This window comes from Rattus rattus, chromosome 9, assembly GCF_011064425.1.
Source record: "Rattus rattus isolate New Zealand chromosome 9, Rrattus_CSIRO_v1, whole genome shotgun sequence".
Lineage (NCBI taxonomy): Eukaryota > Metazoa > Chordata > Mammalia > Rodentia > Muridae > Rattus > Rattus rattus.
In genome coordinates, this window is record NC_046162.1 from 83,265,571 (window position 1) to 83,288,808 (window position 23,238).

The 23,238-nt window shown below is 41.9% G+C and overlaps 1 protein-coding gene across 1 annotated transcript in view; it reads right to left on the bottom strand.

Moving 5' to 3' along the window:
* Nucleotides 1-23,238, bottom strand: part of Tex14 (testis expressed 14, intercellular bridge forming factor) — a 95,603-nt gene that overhangs the window by 21,541 nt on the left and 50,824 nt on the right. The window contains exons 10-18 of the mRNA XM_032913928.1: nucleotides 22,217-22,368; nucleotides 20,256-20,446; nucleotides 19,607-19,757; nucleotides 16,464-17,374; nucleotides 11,767-11,873; nucleotides 9,215-9,297; nucleotides 7,741-8,016; nucleotides 6,154-6,254; nucleotides 4,137-4,203 (exon numbers count right to left, since the gene is read on the bottom strand). Of these exons, the coding sequence (XP_032769819.1) occupies nucleotides 4,137-4,203; nucleotides 6,154-6,254; nucleotides 7,741-8,016; nucleotides 9,215-9,297; nucleotides 11,767-11,873; nucleotides 16,464-17,374; nucleotides 19,607-19,757; nucleotides 20,256-20,446; nucleotides 22,217-22,368 (2,039 nt within the window). The remainder of the gene's footprint in view (nucleotides 1-4,136; nucleotides 4,204-6,153; nucleotides 6,255-7,740; nucleotides 8,017-9,214; nucleotides 9,298-11,766; nucleotides 11,874-16,463; nucleotides 17,375-19,606; nucleotides 19,758-20,255; nucleotides 20,447-22,216; nucleotides 22,369-23,238) is intronic.

The following is a 23,238-nucleotide window of genomic DNA, read 5'->3' on the forward strand; positions in this document are numbered from 1 at the left end:
TTACATTGTGAGTTCCAGGACAACCAGAGCCACATAGTGAGATCACCACCACCACCACTACCACCACCATCACCACTATCACCACCACCATCACCATCATCACCACCACCACCACCATCGTCATTACTACCATCACCTCCACCACTACCATCATCGTCATTAACACCACTACCACCACCACCACCACCACCACCACCATGGGCTTTAAGCAGAAGCACTTGCTGAGAAGCTTGACAGCCTAAATTAGGTCTCTGGATCCCACAAGGTGGCAAGAGAGAACTGACTAAAAGTTGTCTTCGGATTTCCACGTGTGCCATGGTGTATGTATGAACTCAGTGAGAGCTATATTCCAACACCCAGAATACAACCAAGCTACTTACTAGCTTTTTGGATGTAACAGTTATTTCTGGAAACATTATTTTGTCTTTTCAAAGTGTACTGATTGTATTCTTGTAAATAGTCACCGGGGGCGACTTTTCACTCAAGATTCTAAATCCAAAGGGACAGGGGTTGGGGATTTAGCTCAGTGGTAGAGTGCTTGAGCAAGATCCTCAACTCCAGGGATTTGGGGTAAGATCATTAACTGAAGATTCCTAAACAACCAAAAATCTGTGCCTCTTATCGATCACCACAGTTTATAGAGAGGAGAGCAGGGAGTGTGGCGAGTACTGAAAAGACAGCTCAGTAGTCTTCGGTTTTCCAGGTATCAAGTGTCTGACATTAGTCTTTCCCTGTCCTTTGCAAGACATTTCTCAAGTATGTAGGTAAACAGGTCAGTACTTGTCTCCTTCCCATCGTTAAATTGTTCAGCTCTGACTCTAGGTGTTCATAATTACCCAATTCCCAAAATCCAAGCAGCTGGTGGGCACCAGAAGATCCACCAGAACACTGATGCCTCTGGCAGACACGAAGAAGCTCTGAAACTCAACTAGTAGAGAAATGTTGCCTCTTCCTGGGACATTCCTTTTAAAAGATAAACCTCAAGGAAGTATAAACTAATAACCACAATTTATTACTATTTTAAACATGAGCCAAGGCTATGTTTAAGAAGAAAGTCAGTGGCAGAACAGGCTGAAAACCAGCAGGTATCCCAGTGTACTTCTGCTACAGTAGGAAGAGGTTGGTTCTGTATGGGAGGAGAGGGAGAGAAAGGCTTTAAGAACAGAACACATCAGAAGCCTTAGGCTTGAGATGTTTGTTTGGAACCAGCCTTGGTTTTCTCATCTATCTGCCTATCATGCCTTTATTCAATAAAACACTCCACGAAATCAAAGTGGCCATGCTTATACCAGACCCACAGAAAGTGATCATGAGTAAAGATTGCAGAAAAGGTGGTGTCTTTAGACCCTGGGGTATTTTAATATACATATCCCAAGTCCTGAGAATGCCATTTCTTTTTTTTAATCTTTTTATTAGTTTTTATTTATATAAGTACACTGTAGCCATCTTCAGACACACGAGAGGGCATCGGATGCCATTACAGATGGTTGTGAACCACCATGTGGTTGCTGGGATTTGAACTCAGGTCCTCTGGAAGAGCAGTCAGTGCTCTTAACCACTGAGCCATCTCTCCAGCCCTTTAAAGATGTATTTATTTTATTTATTATTTTTTCTTTTTCTTTTTTCCTTTTTCTTTTTTTCGGAGCTGGGGACCAAACTCAGGGCCTTGTGCTTGCTAGGCAAGCGCTCTACCACTGAGCTAAATCCCCAACCCTATATGCCATTTCATCCAAAATTCCGCAGTTCTTTTTCAGTTCTAGGAATTGAACCCAGGGACTTACCCATGACAGGCAGATGCTGCCCCACGTGCCTTTTTATACTGAGACAGGGTCTTGCAACTTGGCTATTACTTGTGTGTTGTCATTTACATCTGATGTGTATTTGTGTGTGTGCACATAGTGCACATGCATGTGGAGGCCAGAGGTCAACTTCAACTGGTGTTCCTCAGGAGCAACGCCTTTTTTTGAGACAGGGTCACTAATTGGGCTGGAGCTTGGGAGTGGCTAGGCTGGTAGGCCAGGAAGCCCCAGGATCCATCTGTATCCACTTCCCTGGTGATGAGATTACAAGTGTGTGCCACCATGCCAGGCTTTTCCCCTTGGGCTCTAGGGATCAAAGTTGGGTTCTCATGCTTGCACGGCAAACACTTCATCACCTGAGCTCTATCTCCAGCCTGAGACCTAGCTTTAAAAATACATGATGCATATGCTAAGAGGGCAAATGATACAGCTTTTATTTTTTATTTTTTTTATTAACTTGAATATTTCTTATATACATTTCGAGTGTTATTCCCTTTCCCAGTTTCCGGGCAAACATCCCCCTCCCCCTCCCCTTCCTTATGGGTGTTCCCCTCCTCACCCTCCCATGATACAGCTTTTAAAAGCATCTCTAGCAGAGCTCACAGCTCACTTCCCTGCCTTGCTGGTCCAATGTCACTTTCTTATGTAATGGAAAGTTCCTTATACATTACATAGGAATCGAGGGCTGCTAGCAGAGCACAGGGGCAAAGGCCTGCAATTCCAGTACTCAAAAAGTTGATGCACAAAGATTGTGAGTTGGAATGTGGGGAACCAAATAGTGAAACTTTGTCATTAAGGGACAGGGAAAAAAATAAAAAAGAGGAGGGGTCTCAGGGAGAATGGCTCAGTAGGTAAAGACCCTTGCCGCCACGGCTGATAACCTTAATTAGGGTCCCAGGACCCATGTGGAGAATTGACTTTCTCAAGTTGTCTTCTGATATCCATCCACATGTGTATCACCCATGCACATACATATATACATACAGAAATGTAAAAAAAAAAAGAAAGTTAACAAAAAAGAGGTGGCTCTCTTAGACAAGCCTATACCCATGATTCTTACATAGGTTGTATTTTTTGACTCTCTCATTCTTAAGCCTGTATTAAAATAACTTTAATAAAACCCCAAATCTGCTTTCAAAAAGAAAGAAAAGACAAATGAACCAAAGATTCCCTGGGGATATTAAATTAAATCTGCAAAGCTGGCTGTTATTTATTGGCTTTTTAAGATACTAAGCAAGCTGATAATTGCCAAAACATAGAATCAGCCTAGACAGCTATTAACAGATGAACAGATAAAGAAAATATATTGTGTATACATAATGAAGTTTTATTCAGATGTAAAGAAGAATGGAATTTTTTTTGTGGGAAAATAGAATTGGAGATCATAATGTAAACAAGGTAAGTTAGACTCACAAAGACATACTTATAGTTTATCTTATATGCAGAATCAAAATTTTTTAAAAGCTGTATGAGTTATGAAAATAGAAGGGAGACTATATAGGAAAGGGGGACTACTGAGAATGCACAGAGAACAAGAGAGGGTGACAAGAAACTGACTACACATATGCAGGGTATGTGCATGGTATGAAAATGTCACAAGATTCTATTTTTATACCAATTTTAAAAGCATACATTTAAAAAGGCGAGAAGGATGCTAAGCAAAGGAAAATGCTAGTGACATTCTGACTTCTAGGGTAAAGAAGACAAGAAATTAAGTTGTAGTTTTTGTGCTATAAATAATCAGCTGTGATGTCTGAGAATCCCTCAGGTTGCTCAAGAATGGTAACCCTGTAACTGCTCTAGTCCGTCAAGGACCTACAACTAGGTAAGTGCGCACTGCTTACAAAATGTACCAAAGAAACACCAAGGGGGTGTAAATAACATGATGTGTGGCTTCCAGGAGGCTGGCGAGGAGGAGAGGATTCATTCTTCTTATTTTATTTTTAATCTTTTTTCATATGCATGTGTTTGGTCTACATGTCTGTGCACCAAGTCCATGCAGTGCCTTCAGAGGCCAGAAGAGGGCATCATATCCCCCAAGAATGGAGATGCAGACAGACATAAGGTGCCCTGTGGGTGTTGAGAATGGAACCCAGGTCATCTAGTTGAGCAGCCAGAGCTCATAACCGCTGAGTCATCTTTCCAGCCCCGGAAAGGACTCATTCTAATGAGGTGAGTTCAGTGAGCCTTGTTTGGTTTTCTCATACCAAAACGAAGATCCTGAACAAGGTTTTTTCTAAGGAGCCTCACCCCCAACCCCAGCCCACAGCAGTAGACACCTGTAATCCAACAGAAAATGAAGGCAAAGGATTCCCAAAGATCTGCTGTGGTGCTTACCATAGCCTTGAGGTTGGGCAAAAGAACTCTGGATTCTTTCAAAGTCGTCTTCTATGGGACTTGAAGTCTATAAAGAAAAGCAAAGAAAGCAGGTTCTGAAGGCAAAGGCAAAGACATTCCTTGATATTTTTGTTTTGCTGTTCAGATGCTGGGCATCACTCGGAGGAGTTTGAGCATGCTCCAGTGAGTGTATGTGCAACAAAAACTGGGCTTTTTTTCCTCCTTCTTCTTTTTGAGGGGAGGGAGAGTCAAAGGGGGGAAGTGGACCTGGAAGGACTGGGAAGTGAGTGTGATCAGGTTTCATGATGTGAAACTCTCAAATTATGAAGGAAAATATTATGTAAAATAAAAAACAAACAAACAAACAAACAAAAAACCCAGGCAAGGTCTGTGCATGCTAAGAAAGCACTCTAGCACTGAGTTACATATTAAGACCTCTTGATGTTCTTAAACTTTAAGAAGTATAGAAAAAGAATATCTTCCCAGACACTATTTTGATCTGTCCTCCTTCCACCTCCACTGTGCAGAGGAATTTTGTGACTTCACTTCTTCCAGCATTTTCCCTTGTGCAACACCCTAACAAAGATGTCATGGTTACTGGAGCTCTATCTCTAGAAACAAAGGAGATTGAAAACAGTCCAATAGAAATGCTTCAGTAAAGTGAGAAAGGATGATTTCCTTGAGGGAAAAGCAATGATTGAAAGTGAGGACAAGGGAACTCCTTGGGGACTCCTGATGTTTAGTTTCTTGACCTGGCAACTGGCTATGTTTCTGGTTTGCAATAATTTATAAGCTGACCTTGGCACTTTTTTTTTCTTTTTTTAATTAATTTATTTATTCTCTTTACAACCCAGTATCAGTATCTTTCCTCAGTCCCACCTCACACAAATCCTCCCCCTATTCCACTTTCCCCTTCTCCTTAGAAAAGGGAAGCCCCTCTGGGTGCCATGTGTCTACCCCCAAGTCCTGCCACGCACATCGAGTGGTTGTGAGACTAGGTTCATCTCTCCCACTGTGGCCAGACAAGGCAGTCCATTAGGGGCGCAGGATCCACAGGCCCCTGCTCTAGTTTGGGGACCCACATTAAGACCAAGCTGCTCATCTACTACATATATGCAGGGGGCCTGGGGATTCTTTTAGTCAGTCGAATGCTAGAATCGACAACTATAATCCCACTTTTTATGATAATAAAAACAGAAAAAATCCTCCCTAGGCAGAGGAGATAACTCAGATTATGCATGCTTGCTGTGCCTGCAAGAGGACTGCAGTTTGATCAGCAGAATCCACATGAAAAGTGAGGTAAGGAGTGAGGATGTAATTTAGTTAGTAGAGTAACTACTAACTAGCATAGGCATGGAGTTATACTCAAGATTCTCATCTGGTACATGCCTGTAATCATCCCCATTCCCAACTAGAGTTGCTCCACGTCAATGTGTTCAAGGTATAGCCCATCTTTCCAGCCCTCAGATGGTAGAAAGAGTAATGTCTTTTGTTATTCATGTGATCTAAGTAAATATACTACTCTGTAACATGATCTCTAAAAGACGTCATCACTGGGCTACTGAAATGGCTCAGCTCAGCAGTAAGGTACTTGCCACGTAAGCCTGGTAAAGTGAGTTTGATCCCTAGAACCTACACAAAGTGAAAAGAGAGAACAGACTTCAAAATGTTGTCCCCTGGCCTCTACACTGGAGCCATGCACACATGCCAACACATATGCATCATCACAAGAATAGTGATTGTTTTTAAAAAACGCCACTATTATATTATTATACTGTATCATTCTCAACAGTTATCTGTACCCCCCACCTCTTTAGGTTTTTGGTTGGGGGCAGGGTTTGAGACAGGGTCTTGGCCAGCCTTGAATACTATCTATATTATTTAAGCCACTATAGCCCTGTATAGTTAGTATATCTCATTTGTATAGTTAACATTTTGGTGTCATACTATATAAAAACTCAGGCTAACTTATCAGACCCCTGTGTGCATCTTGGTTCTGCTAGGCTGTATTACTTACGCTGTAAAACTTCTCAGTGCCCACAGATGTGTCACAGCTTGCTTGAGAGGCTTCATTATGCTCTGGCTGCTCATGGTTTCTGAAGAATGGGTATATAATACCTAGTGATCATGACACAGAGACACAGTCATCCAGTGATACTCATAGTAGGAAAAGGCAAAAGCAATATTAGAATAGAGATGTAAACATATTCTGCAAACAGTAGCTAAATCCTGTTATATAGATATAGAAACTGTGAATTTAACCTGGTCCCCAAACAGCCCTGGATCATCCAGCCATTTTGACTACCCATTCAACAGCAATTCTTTTTGTTGTTTTGTGAGGCCTTTTTGGTTTTGTTATTTGCTTGTTTGCTTATTTTGTTTGAGACAGGGTTTCTCTGTATAGCCCTGGCTATCCTGGAACTCACTCTGTAGACCAGGTTGGCCTCGAACTCAGAAATCTGCCTGCCTCTACCTCCCAAGTGCTGGGAAAAAGGCATGTACCACCACTGCCCAACAAACAGCAATTCCTGATGAATGGATTCTAAATACCAAAAACCCCAAGCAACTGATTTTACTGTGTTATTACTGCTCTTTGGTTGGTTTGGTTTTCTGGGACAGGGTTTCATGCAACCCAGGATAAGCTGGAACCTGCCATAGAGCTGAGGATGACCTGAGCTTCTGATCCTTCTGCCTCCGTCTCCCAAGTGTTAAGAGTGTACGTGTATATGCTACCCTGTACTGTTTTTCTTTTCTATTTTTAGTATGTGTGACAGCACATGTATATGAAGGTACACATGTGTGCACGTGAAGGTCAGAGATAGATGCTGTGTATTTTCCTCTATCCCTCCCCACACTATTTTCGAGACAGTCTCTCAGTGGACCTGGCATTTACAGATTGCATGAGTTATGTGTCCGGTGTGCTCTAGGGATCTACCTGGGGTTCCCAGGACTAGGGCTACAAATGCTGGGAGTCAATATCTGAATTCAAGCTTCATGCTTGCAAAGCAGGGTTTACCCACTGACCCACATCCTCTAGATTCATATTCTCTATGTGCCTGTCTGTCTGTCTCTCTTTCAGAGAGTACAGAGAAGAAGCCAATTGATTTTCTGAAAAGCTAAGTGACAACTTTAGATGTCTTTTCCTTTGACTTCAATATCGGAAAGATTATCCGATGATTTGACTGTGAGCCAATTATAATGATAGTAAAATACCACATGGACTCACTAGGTTTCTTTCAAGCTTAGAATGCAATACAAAGAAAAAAGTAGGCTGGATATGATAGCATACACCTGCATTACCAAAACTCAGGCTAGCCTGGGCTACACAGCAAGGGGCTGTCTGAAAAACAAAGAAGTATTCACTGGGGAATGATGGTCCACATTCTCCTTCAGGTAAGAAAGGTCTGACTCTTTACTAGGTTAGACCCAGGACCAAGGTCAGCACCTGGAGATTATTTTACTTCCTTTGGACAAAGGGATCTTGTTTTAGTTATAGGGAAATTAATTAATCTCTTTAACTTTGAACACAGGGCTCTCAGAAAAGGAGACAGAACCAAGCACAGGGAATATGCTAGAAGGTCACCAACTCCTTCAAAGAACTTACTGGTGAAGCGCTGAAGGCCTGTCCAACTGCTGTGCTTGTTCTTGTCACAGTCACTGTTTTCCATTTTGCCAAATTTCATATTTCCTTTCAGTTCATCCTTTTCCCTCTGGTATTCTAAAATGTACTGCCAATCTGTGCTCTCAGGGCCTCTAATTGGGGGCCGTGGCAAAGGAGTGCTCTCGTTTTCAACCTTACTCTCAAAACTACTCTGAAGATTCCAAGGAGGTACTAGGAGTTGTCCAGAAACCGCTTTCTCTGCCATTTCTTTTACTGCCACTGGGTACAAGAGAAATTAGCATTTAAATCATCACTGCAAACATTAGAGACAAGAATGTTCAACCTTAAAAAACAGAATACTATTTCAACCATATTGTAACAGTAACTGTGTTGGTAGAGTTTCATCTACCTTATCTTGCCTGCTTGCCTTTAAGGGGAGGGGATGAGAAAGAGCTACGACTGACTACAGAAATCCCCTCCCCCAATAATGGTCCATGCTGCTGAATTTCAGTAGCAAACAGTAGAGAACTTATAGATGAATCCTCTGAGGACTGAATGAGTGAGGAAAATCATATCTGAAATTCCCAGGTTATAGTGATCACCATTTGCCTGATCTTTCTAGACCACCCTGAGCCCAAATCTTTGGGAGAGAATACACACTTAGGAAGCTATAACAGAGCATTACAAAATGTGTGAGAGAAATACTGCATGCTCTCCATTTTAATCATGTTTATGGTGTAAGTATACAGTGTACTGTTTTACATGTTATACAATATACATCTATACAGAGGACAGAAACCGTTCCTACAATTTTAAAAATAGAAAAGCACTTTCCGGGGATTTAGCTCAGTGGTAGAGCGCTTGCCTAGCAAGCACAAGGTCCTGGGTTCAGTCCCCAGCTCCAAAAAATAGAAAAGAAAAAGAAAAGAAAACCACTTTCCTTCTACCATTATACAATAGTATTGCAGGGAAAAGGGGTATGTGTGTATGACACAGTGTTAGGATCCTAAACAGTGAAACCTGTGCTATACGCAAGAAATACCAACAGGTGCTTGTGGTGTTGCTTTGCCCTGGGTTTAGTCCAGAACTATAAAACAACTGATGATAATCAAGAATTAGATCTCTCCAGGCTGGAGAGATGGCTCAGTGGTTAGGAGCACTGACTGCTCTTCCAGAGGTCCTGAGTTCAATTCCCAGCAACCACGTGGTGGCTCACAACCATCTGTAATGGGATATGATGCCCCCTTCTGGTGTATCTGCAGACAGCTATAGTGTACACATATAGGTACAATAAATAAATAAAAATATTTTTAAAAAATTAGATTTCATTCATCAGCTGAGCCCTGGATGCCTATAATCATAATACTCAGAGGGATCATGAGTTTAAGGCCAGGCTGAGCTTTAGAGAGAGATCCTGTCTCAAAAACACAATAAATAAATAGTACCTTAAATAACAAACCAATGACTTCATACTCACATCTCCATTTTGAGCGTGCCTCTCCAGCATCTTCATTATTTCTTGACTTAGTGTCACAGACTTCAGAGGACACAGACTCCATTCTGATCCTAAGTTGCATCATTCAGGGTAGAAGTGACAGAGATACAAATAACATCTATTTGTTCATGCTCCTAACAGGATTCAAAACCCATAACCCTCCCTCCCTACTACTGGTGATGACTGACTCTGACTTACCACCACAGCCCCACATCATCAGACTAAGGCCCTCACCTGACAGCCCTCTTGAAGACTTGGTGACCCAAGTCTCCATGAGTGTCTTGACTTAGCTAAGGGTCCACTATTTAGCTGAGTAACTCTTCACTTGGATCCCTGATTCCCTAGACCTTTCCTGGCTGAGAAACTGAGAGGTTGAGCTACAAGCGTTCTACAAGTCGTTGTTGTTGTTGTTGTTGTTGTTGTCCAATCTCTATCATTGTAATCACTACTGCTACTATCTGATTTCTCAGAATGTTCTTGAGAGATCTTCAGAAGTAGAAGAAACTGACAGTGAAATAGTTTCACCTGACTGTGTCTGTTCTTTGCTTTTGCCAAGCACACCCTGCCCCTAATAAGATAAATCATTTGTGTTAAGGTTCTGCTTGGGACTTTTTATCAAAATTCTCTGGCACCAAACCATATCAGTGACAGCACAAAAACTGACACAGGAAACAAGAATCTTAATGCACAAGTACCCTGAAGAACGTTTTTCTAGGTTCTGGATCCTGCTTGTCTGCTAGGACACCTGTCTTGCAGTAGTGAATGTCAGTCTCTCTGAACCAAGCTTCTTTTTTTATTTTATTTTTTTCCGGAGCTGGGGACCGAACCCAGGGCCTCGCACTTGCTAGGCAAGTGCTCTACCACTGAGCTAAATCCCCAACCTCCCTGGATTTTTTAAAAAGTTTTTTTTTCTGTTGTTGTTTGAGAGTTTCTCTGTGTGGTCCTGGCTATCTTGGAACTGGATCTGTAGTCCAGGCTGGCTTCAAACTCAAGAGATCCACCTGCCTCTGTCTCCTCAGTGCTAGGGATCAAAGGCAGGCACCATCATGGCCAGCCTAAACTTTTTAAAGTCACTATGACCTTGCTTTCAACAGAATAAAAAAAAAAAACAATCTAAAACTCAACAATGAGAAAAGTTTCAAAATTTCAGAAGAGGTTTACAGAAGTTTTTAAAAATAGCATAGCATATGAAGTGAAATATATGTGTTTATTTAGTTTATATCTATTTATTTTAGAGAATAGTTCTATGTAGTCCAGGGCCGCCTCTGGCTCCTTAGTGCTGAGATTATAGACATGAGTCATTAGACCTTACTTCTGGCATCTTTAAAATATATATACACACATATGGATGATTTGCCCGCACAACTATCTGTGCCCAGTGCCTGCAGAAGCCAGAAGAGGGCACTGGATCCTTTGAACTGGAGTCACAGGTGGTTGTAGCTACCATATGGTTGCTGCTGAGAATTGAACTTGTGTTCTCTGTGAGAGCAGCCACCGAGCCATCTCTCCAGCCCTCTTTTTTATTTTGTTTTGAGGCAGAGTGACACTATAGTCCTGTCTAGCCTGGAACTCACTATATAGATGATGCCGACCTTAAACTGTATCTACCTCCAAAATGCTAGGATCACAGGCATATGCCACTATGCTGTACTTTTGCACATTTTTATTACATTTTTATTTATTTGAGAGGGAGTGTTGTGCATGCGCACACGCACACGCGCGCGTGCACACACACACACACACACACACTTACAAAATAAAGCAAAAGAGCTAGAGATGGTCAGTACTGAAGAGTGCTTGCTACTCTTGCAGAGCACGTAAGCTGAGTTCCCAGCAAAAACATAATGGCTAAGGAACACCTTTAACGCCAGTTCTAGGGAACCTATGGGTATGCACATAGATGGTATATGCACACACATGCAGGAAAAATATCCACAACTCATAAAATAAAAACTTGTAAAAAATATAAATAAATGTAGTCCAGGATTGTGGCACATGCCTTTAATCATAGCATTTGTGAGAGAGAGGCAGGGAGAGCTTTGTGAATTTGATGCCAGTCTGGTCTACATAGTGAGTTTCAGGCCAGCCAGGGCTATATAGTGAAACCCTCCCTATCTCTGAAATAGGAATAACAAGGCTGGTGAGATGGCTCAGTGTAACCATCCTGCTCTTCAGGAGGTCCTGAGTTCAATTCCCAGCAACCACATGGTAACTCATGACCATCTATAAAGGAACTTGATGTCCTCTTCTGGCATGCACACAGAGCACTCACACATATTCATACATAAAATTTAAATAATAATATAATGGTAATAAAAACTTAAATTATCTAGGGAGTTTTGCTACTGATATCGATAAATTCTACCTGATTTAATCTCTCATCCATTTGGCTTGTGATGTCTCCTGTAAGTTTTCATTAGAATCTGTTTGTATTGTTTTTATTCATTATAATTCATACATCATTAAACAGATGAGATCAGTAAGCATGTGAGAATATTAAGGCATGACACAAAGAACAATAAATGGTGACTCACCTCCTACTATTTTGGTTTGTATTTCTTTCCAAACTCTCCTTGGCTTCTTTAGTGGATGGTAATTGTTCACCTGTGTTCTGTTTCCCAGGACCACACAGAGTTGGCGGCTTTAAAAGCAAACATGCTTCAGTGCTTTGGGTGAAGGGTTATTCTTTTCACTCTCACACTCTATTTTCAAAATTGTTTTTGCTAAGTGTGTAGAAGTAACAAGACCAACTATGATTCATTTCCTTTGCATGCTTCATACCTAATAAACTACCAAATGTGGAATCTAAGAAGCCAGTCCAAACAGAGTGCAAAGCAGACAAAACAGAAACCAGAAGCTTGAGTATGGTGGTGCACATCTGTAATCCCAGCACTAGAGAAGCTGAGGCAGGAAGACAGCGGTGTGCCTGAGGCCAGCCTGTTCTACTAGGACAACACAGTGAGTTCAGGGCCAACTAAGATGCACAATGAATCCTTCCTTTAAAAAAGTAAGAAATCAGAAACCTAAACACTTGGCTAAAGGTTTGCTTCATACAGCAACGTAAAGGCCAAGAAAATCTGAACTTTGGATTATAGTCTAAGTCTTGATGAAAATTACAAAAGTCCTCTAGTTCAAACTCATCATCCATAAAACGAAGGTCATATACCAATAGAGTGTTGTGAAAATAAAATATATTAGAAGTTACAATATTTTGGAGATAGCAGAAATCCTTCATTTAAAAGCGAAACTGTTTATCCTGACTTTTACTCCATTTTAATAAACAGGTCATTATTATTTCCTAGCTTATAGCAACAAATCTGGAGCTTGAGAATGGTATCAAGAAACAGAGAAATGAGGGCAATTATCATAAATGAAATATATAGTGAGCTCCTGGCCAGCCAGGGCTACATCCTGAAACCCAATCTCAGAACACTGAAGTGTGATGGGTTCTGTTAGTGTTTAGCTAGCATCAAAAAGCCAAGGTCCAATCACTAGCAACCACATAAACTAGGCATGGTTTATAGCATTTGCAGGTAATCACAGTACTCAGGATGGGGAAGCAGAATTTGAGGCCAGTCTGGACTATGGTGAGATCTTGTCTAGAAAGTGAAAATTGGGGGCTAGTAAGATAGCTCAGCAGATAAAGACATTTGCCACCACCCCTGACAACCTCAGTTTGATTGCAAGACCCACATGGTAAAAGGAGACAATGGACTCCTATGAACTGTTCTGACATCCACAGGTGTGTCAAGGCATGCATAAGTATACATGCATGCATACACACAGGCACACATGCTTTAACACACACATGTAATTTTAAAACACCTTTAACTGAAAAAACTCAAAGGAATTTGTCAGAAAATGTCGTTTCCTGGTAATGCAAGAAAGAACAGAAAATGGCCCGGAGAGAGGGTGGTGGTGCAAACTTTCACTTTCAGCATTTGAAAGCAGAGGCAGAAGGGTCTCTGTGTGTCAGCCCTGTAGACACACCAAGTACTAAGGGTATATAGTGAGTGGACCCTGTCTCAAAACGAAATAAAAATGAACAGCCTAGGCCATCCTGAACTCATGATCCTCTTACATCACATCTGCCTCCCAGTGCTAGGGTTTCAAGTGTGTACCACTACACCCAGTTTCACATTCTAAATTGCTTTTTCTTTTTTTAAAAAAAAAATCATATATATATATATATATATATATATATATATATATATATATATATATATATCTGTCCTCAGACACACCAGAAGAGGAAATGGGATCCCATCACAGATGGTTGTGAGCCACCATGGGAATTGAACTCAGGACCTCTGGAGGAGCTGTCAGTGTACTCATAACTACTGAGCCATCTCTCCAGTCCTCAATTCTAATTTTCAATGAGGACAAACAGAATGATTTAAGAGCATGTGTGTGTCTCCAGGCATAGTGGCACATACATACTATCTCAGCACTTGGAAAGCTAAGGCAGGAGGATTTTTTTGTTTCAGGACAACCTGGAATATACAGAGTTGTAGGCAAGTCTGAACTATAGAATAAGACCCTCAGAAAGACAAAATGGAAACAAAAGGCCAGAAGGAGAGAGACAAATGGGGAGGAAAGGAGGAGAGCACCAAACAGGTTGAACCTTAGCTAACGTACAGTAAGCCAATGGGCAAGGGACAGAGCTACCTGCCCTGACTAGGAATAAAAGATTACACTGTCAGGATTTTTGTTTGTTGAGATAGTGTCTCTCTGTGTAGTGCTGGCTGTTATGGAACTTGCTCTGTAGATCAAGCTAGCCTTTTTTGTTTTAAAACGGTTTTTCTGTATAGCTTTGGCTCTCCTGAAACTTACAGAAATTCACTACCTTCAGAGTCCTGGGATTAAAAGTATGTGCCACCACTGCCTGGCTGTTCTGACAATAAACAATGCAATACATGCTTTCGGCCGCTGCACCCATCTTCCAGTTAACTCACCAAAATGACGAACACAAAGGGAAAGAGGAGAGGCACTCGGCCTATGTTCCCTAGGCCTTTTAGGAAACATGGAGTTGTTCCCTTGGCCACATACATGCGAATCTACAAGAAGGGTGATATCGTAGACATTTAGGGAATGGGCACTGTTCAAAAAGGAATGCCCCGTAAGTGTTACCACGGCAAAACCAGAAGGGACTGCAATGTCACCCAGCATGCCTCGGGCATCATTGTAAACAAGCAAGTTAAGGGCAAGATTCTGGCCAAGAAGATCAATGTGCGGATTGAGCACATCAAGCACTTGAAGAGCAGAGATGGCTTCCTGAAGCAGGTGAAGGAGAACAATCAGAAGAAAAAGGAAGCCAAAGAGAAGGACACCTGGGTTCAAGCCTGTGCAACCCAGAGAAGCCCACTTTGTGAGGCCTAACGGGAAGAAGCCTGAGCTGCTGGATTCACGGCCTAATGGACAAAAGGGAAATTAAGGACCCAGACTGCAAAGTGGTTTCCTTAGGTTCAAAAACTGCAATAAAAGCTAGTTTAGCTGTCAATTCTAATATTTCAGAATAAACTCTTTCTTCCAGTGGAATAGACATCTACTACCCTACTCCCACTTTGGTAAGACCTCAAGGCCTCAGGAAATGCCAGCCACTGCGCTTGAACCCTACACTCTGTAAGAGGTTGGAGTTAGTCCGTGCCTCGGTGGGGGTGGGGGGATCTTCCAGTTCTCAATGTGTATGACTCCAGAGGCACTCATCTCTCTGTGAATCTGCTCAAGCTAATGTAGTCATCCATGCTCTCATTCTTCAGTGATCATTTATTGAGCCTGTTTGATGCTATCAGGTACTACACTAGATGCTGGGACACAGAGTGAGTCATACCTCAGCTATGTCCTTAAAGAGCACAGAACCAGTCTGCAATCTCACCAGGTGAAGGAAAACTTCTAGGCCAGCAGCTAGGACAGCTTGCTTGCTTTTACTGAACTGTCTTTTTTGAAAAGCAAGCTCCTCACCCTTTGTGTTTAAGTTAAAACACACAGGTGTTTAAGTATGGGCTTAGAATGTGGCTTATTCACCATTATATGCCAGACTCTAATATACCTCTGGCTTTATAAATGTTTATTTACTAATCCCTGGTCTGTCTGTCAGTCATCAATCATGTCTGTCTATCTCTGCGTACACACAAGTATATGCAATCAATCAGTAGGTATCTCCTGAATCAATCCACCTTATTTTTAATTGTTTATACATAGATGTATTCATATATTTAATGTGTATGGCTGTTTTCACTGCATGTATATCTGTGTACCCGGTGTGTGTCTGGTGCCCACAGAGCTCAGGATACAGTGTCTGAGCTCCTGGGACTGGAGTTACAGACAGTTGTGAGCTGCCCTGTTGGTACTGGGAACTGAACTCTGGTGCTCAGAAGAGCAGTCAGTGCTCTTAATCGCAGAGCCATCTCTCTAGGCCTCTCCACCTTATTTTTGAGATAAGGTGTGTCACTTGTCTCAATCTGAAACTCATCTATTCAGCTAGAAGAGTTGGCCAGCGAGCTCCAGGGATCCTCCTGTCTCCCAGCACGAGGATTACTGGCACATATTTACTTAATTGATTTTTTTTTTCCCCCCGGAGCTGGGGACCGAACCCAGGGCCTTGCGCGTGCTAGGCAAGCGCTCTACCGCTGAGCTAAATCCCCAATCCTGATTTTTTTTTTTAATGAGTGCTGGAGACCAAACAAATTCTCATGCCTGTCTGGCAGGCAGTTTACCTGCTGAGCCATCTTCCTAGTTCTGTATAAATATTTCTTAAACACCTCAGTGAGCAATGTAAAGTAGAGAATTTTTTAAGTGAGCAGGCCTGTGTATGTACAGAGGAGGGCACTGGATCCTCCGGAACTGAAGTTATGGGTAGTTGTAAGCTGGCTCATGTGGATGCTGAAAAATGAGCCCAGGTCCTTTGCAAAAGTAGCAACTTCTCTTAAATACTGAACAGTATCTCCAGCCCCTAAAATACCTTATACACTTTGAACTATGTCAAATTGCTAGTACTCAACTGACCTTTATACATTTGAATCTACAGAAAAGGACAGAGGCGTTGTCCTTGGTTTGGAATGAGCTAGAGAGAATATCTATCATAGAATTCCATCATAGCAGCCTTATTTCCTAAACAAGAGGACCTAGCTGAGAGCTGTCTGCATGTATTTATAGGCACTGTATGCAGGTTGCAGGAAACAACTGGTTCCAGGATCCTACTAAGGCAGCTCCTTCTGCCCATGTGACATACCTGATTGATTGGCTCTGAGCAGTACCCCATGCTTTCTTCAGACACTTGTGTAAAAGGGTTCCAGTCACAGGCACTTAGTTTCTCAGATTTTTTGCTAAAATTTCCCTCTTGAAAATCTCTCTCGTTTCCTGGAGGCCTTGCTAGGGTCAACCAGTTGCCACCATTTTCAGGCTGCTTAGGCTCTGATAATTGCATAACAGGAGGAAGATAGGTCAAAGATGGAGGGCTTACAGCTGACAGGAACTTGGTATTTGCAAACCTTAAGGAAGCATCCCACAAACTCCTGCACTGACTGTCCAGCTCCTTCTGTGCCCACTCCAGTTCATCCACCTCCTGCTCAAGCTCCCTCAGCCACTCAGCACTCTGCTGCATCATCACCTGCGAGATCTTTAGGTTCAGCACACATTTACTGACGTACTCGTCAGTCTTGGACCAGCTGCTTGTTTTGCCCTTGGCTTCTCTGGTTGGTTCAGGAAGGCTGAGTGAACTAAGAGAATCACTTTGCCAGTCTCCATCTTCAAAGGAAAGGTCTGTGTCAACTTCTGAAAAGCTTTTGTCCTCCTCACAAAAACAATGCAATTCTCTCTCCATCTTATCAAGCTCTTCTTCCAGGGATGGTAGTTCATCTACCTGGTTTGCTTTATCCCCCTCAGGTGAAGAAGCAGTCCCTGGACACTCTTCCTCTTTGTCAGTTCCCAACGTCAAGCAGCCCGAGTAGATTTCATTGATTTCAAAGCTGTAGAGGCTGGCCTCACTTGGAGTGGGGCTCCTGACCTCTTCTGCCAAACGTGAAGCAGAAGGAACATTTGGATTGTCAGGTTCCTGGGCTGACAGACTTGAATCTAGGGTCTGAGGAGCTAGTGTCTTTTCAGTGAGAAAGGAGTGATCTGTTGGTGAATGGGGCTGACTGCCTGTTGGAAAGAATAGTAATACCAACTCATTAAACTGATCATAGAAGAGAAGCAGCCCTGGCAATTGTTCCAGGTGTACAATATGAGCTGGGTCAGGTGGCATACACACCTTCAATCATCATCTGGAAGGCTGAGACAGAAAGGTCTCAAGTGAGATGCTAGCTTGGACTGCTAAGCAACTTTGAGGCCAGTCTGAACCATATAATTAGAGTCTGTCTCACTACGAAAACAACAATAATTTTTTAAAGGCACAAAAATGCACAAAACATCTTTTATTTTTCTAACTCCCTTCTCAGAGAAGTGAGATCCTACCGAAGAACCAATAGATACATTCAACAGAGGATAAAAGTATATTTTGTTGTTGTCTGAAACAGGATCTTTCTACCTAGCCCTGACTGTCCTGGAACTCATGATCTCATTGTGCAGATCAGGTGGACCTTGAACTCACAGAGATCTGCTTTCCTCTACCTCTAGCCTTCCCTGTGCTGGGATTAAAAGCAACAGAGGATGAAAGGCATTTCTAATCTAAGTGAAAGTTCCCATATGGACACTGAATGAGATAGACATTTGGGGTCATGGAGGTCTAATCCTAAGAAGAACGTTCTAAGCTTCATTTATACTATTTTAAATGTGTTTAACCATCAGAACATTCAAATTACAGACCCCTGGATCCCAAGGACTAGACTGATAGCTTCCTTTGCACATTAAATACTGTGACTAAAACAGTTAAGGTGATGCTTTTGGTGAGCATCTGAAAAAATAGTGGAAAAGTAGCCCAAGAAGCCACTGTATCTTCGGAGGGATAGATGACTACTAACTCCAGGGCTGATCCACACATGACTTCTGGTTGGAAAGGGTACTACTTTCAGGAAGTAAGATGAATGACACAATGAAAACTTGGAAGGGAACGTTCTGGAAGCTTCCAGTCCTATCAGAGAAGAGTCCAATAGTGATTAGGCTATGGTTAAGGCCCAAGCTCCAATTGTGAACAAGCTCAGGAATCCTGAGTGTTGCAACCTCCCAAACCTTAGCCTCCTCAGCTGTAGCAGGGTGATGTCAAGTGAGTGCCATCCTAGGAGCTTCTTTAAGAAGTAAGGCCCTGTGTTACTAAGACTGGCCTCAAACCTCAGATACTCCCATCTCAGCTTCTCAAAGAGAGGGATTATAAGCACACACTGCTGTGCCCAGCTGGTCAGCAGATAGCAGATTAAAATTTTTTACATTATTTTTGTGGGGAGATGGCTCAGAAGTTAACTTCTTTTTTGGCAAACAGATATACATGTAGATAAGAGCACCCACATACATAAAATGCATGAATGAATCTTTCTTTTTTTTTTTTTTCCTTTTCTTTTTTTTTCGGAGCTGGGGACCGAACCCAGGGCCTTGCGCTCGCTAGGCAAGTGCTCTACCGCTGAGCTAAATCCCCAGCCCCATGAATCTTTCTAAAAATTATTTTGTTTCTAAGCAATTAGATAAGCCCTAAGTAATCATGCTGTAAATTCAGTCACTATTAAGTTCTGTGTATAATCCAGATGTTTATACAGCTTTCAGATTTTAATGATCTAAGGATCTAGAATTTTTCCTAAAGTACTCATCTTTTTTCTGCATAGGTTATACACACTGTTTTAGAGGAGACAGCTAGTATCCATACGATTCTTGAAAAAGTAAACTGATATCCAGCATAGTGACATATGCCTATCATCTCACCATTTGGAAGACTAAGGCAGAAAGATTGACAGTTCAAGACCAGACTAGGCTATGAGACTCTACCTTTTTAAAGACCAAAAAGACAGGACTAGAAAAGTGGTTCATCAGTTAGTACTGGCTGCTTCTACACAAGACCCAGGTTCAATTCCCAGCACCCACATGGCAGCTCACAGCCATATAATTCCAAATCCAGAGGATAAGACCCCCTCTTCTGGATTCCATGGACATCAGGCATAGACACTGGTGCGCAGACATACATGCAGCCAAAAAAACACCCATGAGACAAAATCTTTAGACAGCCAATGAGACAGCTCAGTAGATAGGAACTTGCCATCAAGTCTGATTCCCAGGCCCCACATGGTAAAAGGAGAAAGCTGACTCCCACAAGTTGTCTTCTGACCTCCACACATGCACCATGGCATATGTGTGCTAGGACACATACACACAATTTTAAAATGTAAAACAAAACACTAAAACATCCCACTGTTATCAAAGCAATGCTTAATCTGTGAGTTCAAGTCATACCCGTTTCCTTTAACTCCTTGATGTCCAAGTCCGGAGGGTCTTTTTGATATTCTGAAGTTAGACCTAGGCAGATATTAATATCAGGATGGGGCTCATATCTCTGTCCTCTGGGGCTCTCGGTTGTCTGAGTTTTCTGAGCCCCAATAAATTCCTGTAATAAAACATTGCCGAGAACACATTCAAAGTCATCCAAATTCTATTTGTGTTTTTAGAAATGTACCTATGTGTATCAGATACCTCCTTCTTACTTTCAGGCTATTGGTCCTACTAGCAAATTTAATCTTATTCTGCCATTCTTAACTGTACCCCACAACTTCCCCAGCACCTCCTAATTTCTCTGCTGCCTTCACTAAGTTAAACGGGCTTTCTTACAACACAGAGTATAATAAATGAGGCTTTCCAAAACGATGTTTTTAAAGCCGCAGTCATAGTATGCACCCCTACACTGGCTTTGAATTCTCTATGTCGTCCAGACTGACCTTACACTCCAGATCCTACTTCAGCATGCCCCATCCCCAACCTATGTGCTCCCATGACACATCCACACGCATGCACCACTGCCCTCCATTTCAAAAGTTTTTTAAAAAATGGGTCTGTAACTTGATGAGGTAGATAGCAGAAACAAACTTCTCACAATTTCAAGGCTTGCCTTTAAGTCATTCTTCAGAATGTAACGAATATCTTGTAGGTTCATTGTTCGGTTCTTCTGCTTGGCATGGATACCTGACTTAACAATATCATAGTAAGGTTCCGGAAGCCTAACATCAGCTTCTAAATAATTTCCCAAGGCTATGGTTTCTTTAACAAGTGAGCCATCCAAGCCATTCCAGGGTATGTTGTCTATAAGGAAAAAGTAACAGGTAGGTATAACACTGACATAAAATGGAAAGAGAACAAGATTTCCTTCAGTGATATATACATTCGTAAATTGCCTATGCTTCTGTAATGACCTCTTACTCATATTCCTGTAAGCAAGCTTAATGGAACTCATTGAGTCATGAAGAGATGGGGGCAAGAGTGGAGGGGGAAGAGGGAGTGGGGAGGAAAGAAGACAGAACAACAGACATGAAAGTAGAAAGGGGAATAATTGGGAAGAGTATGAGTGAGAGAAGGACAAGAGCAGGTAAGTGGGGGCTGGAGAGATGGCTCAATAGTTAAGAGCACAGCCTCTTCTTCCACAGGACCCAGGTTCAATTTCCAACACCCACATGCAGCTCACATTCATATGTAACCTTAGTCTAGCAAATCCAATGCCATCTTCTGGACTCTGCAGTCACCAGACACACAAGCAGTGCACAGACATGCATGTTGACAAAACACCCATACACATAAAATAAAATTAAAAATAAAACAGAGAGCAATAGGGGTTGGCGATTTAGCTCAGTGGTAGAGCGCTGCCTAGCAAGCGCAAGGCCCTGGGTTGGTCCCCAGCTCCGAAAAAAAAAGAAAAAAAAAAAAAGGAAAAAAAAAAACAGAGAGCAATAGAGGTAAATATGATAAATATATTTTATACATGTACAAAAACATCATCATGAACCATTATTACATATAATTAATATATGTTAATAAATCATTTAAAAATACAAACAACATGCAACATGTAGAGAAGTAAAGAAAAAAAGGAAAAAACTTAAACCAGAAGTTGTTAAGTAGCTTTAGTGAAGTCACTTGATCTCTTTAAACATTACTTTCTTCCCACAGAAAATTGGCTTGGTTGCCAATTATGGACAAAGAGCCGCTTTACCTATACACCAGGCAAATACCTGCCAGGAACAGCAAACATTAGTGTCAGCATCCTGCACACAGGGGCATCCCTAGCATACTTGGGGACAAGGGAATGCCCGGCATCAAGCTGGGCAGAACATGAGTTCATCTCATGGAAAGGGTAGCTTTGCCTCTGAGATGGCAAACATCAGAAGGTCAGCTGACTCAGGCCTATTCCCTAACCTGAATGTGGTTTTACTTGGTGTGTTGCATGTGGCTATGTCTGTCTCTCTCTGTCTCCTGACAGAGTCCTCTTGTCTTCAGTTATGGAGTGCTCTCCATAAAGTCATGGAGGTTTTGAAGGCGTTTCATTTCTTTCAAGAGACACTGTATATACATCTGCGATAGTGAGAGTTCAGACTCACGTTTACTCCCCAGATGCCAACCTTCTCTCCTTTAAGGTTTTCAAAGGGGGTACATCACCAAGAACCTTAAGTACTAACACAAATATTCAAACGAATTTTCAATAAATATTCAGAAACCCTTTGCTCTGGCAGCTGGGAGTACAACTCAAGTGACAGAGCTGTTGTCCCAGGTTCAATCCCCCAGCACTGGAGGGATTTTTTCCTCCCTTCTTCTGTTAAATGCCTTATCACTAGCAAGAAGATTTATGGGCTTTTCTGAGTCTTAATAGTTAAAAAAAAGATTTCTGGGAAACTATCTTATGTCTAATAAGGACAAAGAAAATCCTTGAAGTCAAGACCCTATCTCAGACAGAATAAAAGAAGACCCTTCAAGATTTTTTTGGTTAAGTTCTAAAATTTCATAAAACTAAGTAATTCCTGGGGGAAATCTCTAAGCTAAAAATAAGAATGCTGGTCATCGTTTAATGTGCTCTGGGATCACCTGTTAAGATCTCTTGTATGATCATGGAAAAGCTGTAGATGTCTGACTTCACTGTGGCTGTCTTCTGTAAGACCACTTCCGGTGCAGCCCAGTTGTACAGCTGGGCTGGGAGGGGCACTCGAGTCATGTCCCTGTGTGCACCGCTGTCCTGGCTACGGAAGGGAATACGAAGCACAGTCATCTTACGGAAACATTTTAATCACCATAAAGTGCACTTAAGTATTCTCCTACAGCAATCTCCTGGAGCTTCTGAAAATCCAACTGAATACTGATTTAATAGGCTTCCCTGGTGTTTTTCCATTTCCTGCAATTCCTTCCCATCCTTGCTTGCTTGACCCTACACTCATCATCTTGTGTGACCACTCTTCCTTCCTTACCACTCCATTCCAACCACAGGAGCCATCTTTCAGTTCCATTAGGAAGACATGAGTCGTTCCCTCTGCCTGGCATGCTCAGTGACTGGCTGTTTCTTGAGACCAAGGCGTTAATTTGAAAGTGGCCCCCTTAGGGAGCCCTTCCCTAACCACCTACTTTAAAAGTAGTACTGTTTTACTAGCTACAGTTTGTTGTTGAAGTTTATTATATCATGCATGCACTTAAGTTTTTGCCACTGTTTATTATATCTTATATGCAAGTTCCTAGTAGCTACTTTACTATTTTTAAATATATATTTTATTACATTTATTTACTATGTACATGAGTACATGTGTGTGGCAGAGTGCACATGTAGAGTTGAAAGAACAATTTGTGAGAATCAGCTCTTTCCTCCCACCAAGTGGAACCCAGGGGTGGGTCTCAGATTATCAGGCTTAATGGCAAGAACTTTTTTCCTATGAAGACCAGGCTGGCATAGAACTCACAGAGTCTCTGCCTCTTGAATGCTAGGATAAAATGTGTGCACTCCCATACCCAATCAAAGACTGTTTCTTTTCTGAACTTGTGTTCTTTGGGGAATGAGGGGTTTTAGCTCATCAAGGTTCACTGATTGGCCTAAACAACTTCAACCAGACACCCTATGAGCC